At 34.3% G+C, this 5,493-nt stretch overlaps 1 protein-coding gene across 1 annotated transcript; it reads right to left on the bottom strand.

The window, feature by feature from the left end:
- Positions 1-396: 396 nt before the first annotated feature.
- Positions 397-1,623, bottom strand: LOC136209710 (uncharacterized). The gene is made up of 2 exons (XM_066001281.1): positions 1,559-1,623; positions 397-1,339 (listed from the first exon to the last, which is right to left on the bottom strand). The coding sequence occupies exons 1-2, from the start codon at positions 1,601-1,603 to the stop codon at positions 632-634; spliced, it is 753 nt and encodes a 250-aa protein (XP_065857353.1). The 5' UTR covers positions 1,604-1,623; the 3' UTR covers positions 397-631.
- Between the last annotated feature and the right edge of the window lie 3,870 nt (positions 1,624-5,493).

The following is a 5,493-nucleotide window of genomic DNA, read 5'->3' as shown; positions in this document are numbered from 1 at the left end:
ATTTAATTTTAATTATAGTTTAATTCAATTTTTGGTTTTTTATTATATTCTAATATATTTCTTAGTTAATCTGTTATTTTATTATTATTGTTTTACACAATATTTGGAATATGAAAATGTATTAAAATTCCTAAAAAGTACAAATCATTGAATTTTATAAAAATGAATAAATCATCAATCTTTAGTTAAAATTTTATAAAAAATCAGTCAATTATTTTTAAAATTAACTTAATTTGAATTATCATTAAAAAATATATATTAATTTCAAATATACATAATATAATTTTTTTTCCATAGCATGATATAAAATTATTTAAAAGTAAATATGTCAATTTATTTATTTATCTAAATTATATAAAAGTTTCATACCCCGTGCATCGCACGGGTTTTCGACTAGTTATAATAATTATAAGTACAGAAAGACACATGTAAGGGATAGAATTACATATAATAGTCTCAATTATGCAAGCTGAACTTCTTAACACTTTTTCTGCAATTAATTATAATTATGGCACACAAATTATTGAAATAGGCATATATATAATTAGGGGAGGTACATCAAATATATAATTCCCAATTGCTCAAGCTGAAACTGTCGACCCCTTATTAGTTAATTACTTTGAATTTTTCTTTAAGAGTCTTTGACATCATTAAGGACTACAGTGGCATCAGGTAAGCCCGCTCCATCAAAATTCTTCAACTTTTGAAATTTGGACAGAAATTTGAGATCATGGTTAACATATATAGTGGCATCAGGTGATTCTGTCTCATCAAAATTCTTCAACTTTTGAAGTTTGGATAAAGATTTAAGATCATCGTTAACATGTATAGTGACATCAGGTGATTCCGTTTCATCAAAATTCTTCACGTTTTGGAGTTTGGAGTGAGATTTGAGATCATCGTTAACATATATAGTGACATCGGGTGTTTCTGTTTCATCAAAATTCTTCAACTTTTGGAGCTTGGACCGAGATTTGAGATCACCGTTAACATATATAGTGGCATCAGGTGAACCTGTTTCATCGAAATTCTCTAATTTTTGGAGGTTAGGCAAAGATTTAAGACCATCGTTGTTAACATATATAGTGGCATCGGGTGATTCTGTTTCATCAAAGTTGTTCGACTTTTTGAAGTTGAAATTATGTTTCTGATCATTGTTAACATAAATAGTGACATCGGATGATCCTGTTTCATCAAAATTCTTTAATTTTTTGAGGTTGAGATTTTCAGAAGTGTGACAATCGGGTTTCAAGGCTACAGTTTGCAGCATGCTCTCATCTTTTGTAATTTCTTTCCAATATTTACCCGTATCTTTCCTTGCACCGATGATGTTAAATGTCTACTTGCACAATATAAAAAAACAACATATTTTAGTAAAAGCTAATTCATAATATTAATTAGAAATAAGAGATAAAGAATATCTAAACCAATAAACATTTTTTTCCACTTTATTTAACTCAATAATCAATCTATCTATCTAATCTGAATTCAAATTTTGCAAAGAATGAGGAATTTAAGTTGAAAATATAGATATGTGGGAGTAATAAGAAATTCTTACCAAAAGAAGAGAGAAGAGGACGATGAAAGCAACATAGGATCCCATGATTCTTTTTCCTTAAACTTTACAATGATTCATGTTCTTCTGTTTTTCTTTCTATATATAGCCAGAAATATGGATGGAAAATGTTAAATAAATAGAAAATGGACCCATACAAATTGATGTGTCATAAGTAGTCAAATCTCCAAACAATACTAATACAAAGATGAAATGGCTCCACCATATTTATTATTTTAGTATCGATAATGTGGGAACACATGTTATGCATTAAATTAATGGAAGTATACATATATGATATATAATTTGGGAAAATATTGGAGAGATCTTCTAGAAGGTGGTTCAAAGTTGAGATATTATGTGATATTACATCAATACAGGTTCACTCAATAGTAACTATCAGAGCTACATGAATTAGTTAAAAAAGAGGTTGATGTCACGCTTCTAGCACCGTGATTAGTAGAATCACAGTCTGTTGTAACCCTTATTGACATTTCTATTAAATGACTGTCACGTGGTTCTCTATTCACATTTAGGACGCACAACCTATATCTCCTATAAATATAAGGTACACAGTACTAAAAAAGTATTCAATTCATTCTATTTGCTCACCTAAATTTACATATTACGTAGTATCGTTTCTCATCACTAACTTAGGCATCAGAGCGGGATCGCCAGTTCTCGCCCTCTCTTTAGCCAATTTTCTGTCTTATCACAAGCATTTGGAGGACTCGTCAAGTTTAGTTCAGATTCCATCACATCAAATTGGTGCAGTGAGCGTGGATCTGAACAGATTTATACCATGACTTAGCTAAACAACCTCATAATCCCACCAGCCTCTAACATCCCCTCTACACCAGCTCAACCAACTAGGAATCAATGCCTAGTGGATGTAAGTTACAACATCATAGAGCCTATCTTGATTAACCCAACCCTAGATCAACAAATAAAGGCCTAGTTATGCTCTTTGGATCATGAACAATGAAGGTTCATGGATCAAGTAATAAAGACGATCATTTACAACATAAGTTCAATCCATGACAACATCCTCATGGCCAAACATGCAGCACAAATGGAAGTTGTCAAGGCAGAGTTAAAGGAGGCAAAAGAAGCAAACAAACATCCGGACAAGCACGATTCCATTGCCTATTTTATCAGACATCATATCATCTACAGCTTCCCACAAAAGAGAGATATATCCACAAACTCCCACCATGTTGCAACCTGAGGGCAGTCAAGGGACCGAAAGTCTAGCCCTTATCACCAAAGGTATCATCATTCTCGAACACTACCACCCAATCATCACCATCAATCCCACGAGTACAGATCTCCCAAACGAAAGAAGATCATCCGACAAAATTCTATCGAATCTTATCTTTGGAAGAAATATGCGAAGGAAAAATTAGATCTCCTTGAAGAAAAAAGGGAACAAACAACGATCAAAATGACATCATATCACGAAAGAATGAAGTCCACCCATGAGAACAAGGTGCGGTCAAGATAGTTCTATCTAGGAGACATAGTCATTTGCAATAAAGATGCTTCCCAATCCTCCACTGGGAAATGGAACAATTGGGGCACAACTAGGAAGATCCCTTTTAGATAACTGAATGTGTCAAGACACACACATCTCGATTAAAAGAACTATAGGAAAAATCAATACCTCGAACTTGGAATGCCGTTGCTCTATGCAAGTTTTACCAGTAGACATCCTTCAGGAACACTACCTATCTTTATATCTTACCCTCCGGTGAACATTTAAAAGCTATGTATTTTCCTAAAATCCTGCCCTTTGGTAGTCAATCATCAATGAAAAGTTAGTAGCGTAAAGTTACAAGAGGGGAACCCCCTTCCTAGTACTTTTCACCCCTTTCCTCATGATCGGTAGACACAAAAAGATTAACCTAAAAAAGGAAATATGCCTTCGAATGCCTCACCTTAAGCTCTCACAAAAAATGGACCCTATAACGATTCATCTTCTGCCCCCAACTCATGAGCCTCATTTACATCATCAACTACTGGGCCTTTAGCTGGGCCATCGTTGTGTTTAGCTGCCCATATTCGTATTCAACTACTCCATATGATTTTGAAGATTTGAGGACCTATCTCTATCCTCCACAATGTGTGTTGCTAGAATGTTTGTTGTTAGAATGTCAACTTGTTCCTTCTCCGATGTAAGCGCTCCTTCAAGACGTGTCACAATTTTCTCGAGATAAAAGCATTCCTAGTGCTAAATTACAAACTTTGTAATTTATAAGGTGCCACATAGGATAAGTTAAAGAGTATAAGTAACATCCCATTAGAGTAGGTGTTATTTCAAAAAAAAATTGGACTAAAACAAATATTTAATTAATAAGTAGGGACCAAAATATTAATTATACATAAAGTAAAAAGCAATTGTTTGTGCGCCTGACACGCCTCACACCTCCCATGAAACCCAATCTCCTCTTTTTAGTCCCATTTTGCTTTTTTTATCTGTTAAGTAAGGTTTGTAACTTTTTTTGGTTACAAACTAAAAAAAATAACAATGGCCATAATGCTAGGTTGTAACTACAACAATAAAAGTTACAAGCAAATCAGCTGCATTAGACTTGCTCTAATAAACCCACTCGCAAAGACATTGTGGGTTTTATGTTAGGTCTCAGCTTCAACTTTGGCATGTTGGAGATCATCTTTTATGGTCTTCAAGGTAGGAATATGAGTGTGAGTGATCTGTTCGCACTCATGGATGATACCTTTTAACTCATTCGTTTGAACACCTTATTTAAGGGATATTTTCTCCCTTTTATGAGCTTTGACTTTTGATCTTTGGCCTAATCTGCTTCAATTTTTGCTGCAACCAACTTCCGCGGAAGAACACAACTTCCTTAGTCAGTTCTTCCCTAAATTTGCAAATTGGTGGCTTATTGTGATGGTGGAAGGCAAGTCTTGGAGCATCGAAAGCAACCAAGTTCTTGAATTTCACAAATATTTGTTCCACTTAGTTTGAAAGGGACAACCTCCAGAATAAACACTTTGAGGGAGGTAAGGGTTACCCTTGAGCCAAACCCATTTGGCTTAAAATGTATTATGCTTTGCATCTTTCCTATTAAAAAAGATTTAGACAACTGCTCATTTTCCAATGATCATTCATCCTTCATCCTTTTTAGAGGCTTCTAGCACGACGGAAACACAAGTTTAGTTAAGCGAATGTTCAAATCCTCACCAACCTTCACAAAAGCGAGAAAATCCAACCACACATTTGGGGAAATTTAGCAGGGACACAAATTGAAATCTCTTAGCACATTCACCATCGCATCAAAAAATGGGAAAATGCATACCCGATTTCAATAGCTGAAGAAAACCCCCCAAAATCCCTTCAGATGGTCAAATGCCTTATTCTGATCAATTGGAAGTTGGGCATCTATCTCATTCAACTCAAGAAGTAATCCACGATATTTATGAGATCTGTTGTCATCAAGGTCGAGGGCTGATAATAAACTAAGGGGTTTATTTGTTTGGAGGAACCAACTTTCTCAAATGACAAGTCCTGATTTTTTTAGCAATCTTAGTAGGTTTAGACTTCTTTTAGAGCCATGACAGTATTTTGTATGTGCACAAAAGGAGTAGATTCTTCAACACTCTCAATAATAGGTGTTTTATTCGAGCTCTTCTATCTCAGCCTTCAATACAGAAAAATAAAAATAAAACAAATGAAAAGAAATAGAAACTTACTGTTCGCAAACTCTAAGGAAAGGAAGGAGAGATACAAGAAGGTGCATGATTTTTTTAAAGGGTCTTCTTCGTTTCTTATAGTCTCATAAGGAAGATGAAGAGACGTCACAATTAATTAAAGAGATTGTAATCACCATGCCTTATCCCTAAATAGCCTAGAGGCGTAGAAAAGCATGATAATGATATTGATTAATGAAAAACTACACACGGAAGTGATACCTATC

Source organism: Euphorbia lathyris, chromosome 10 (genome assembly GCF_963576675.1).
Source record: "Euphorbia lathyris chromosome 10, ddEupLath1.1, whole genome shotgun sequence".
NCBI classification, from domain to species: domain Eukaryota; kingdom Viridiplantae; phylum Streptophyta; class Magnoliopsida; order Malpighiales; family Euphorbiaceae; genus Euphorbia; species Euphorbia lathyris.
Note: the sequence above shows the minus strand (reverse complement) of the source record. Positions and strands in the feature narration are given on the sequence as shown.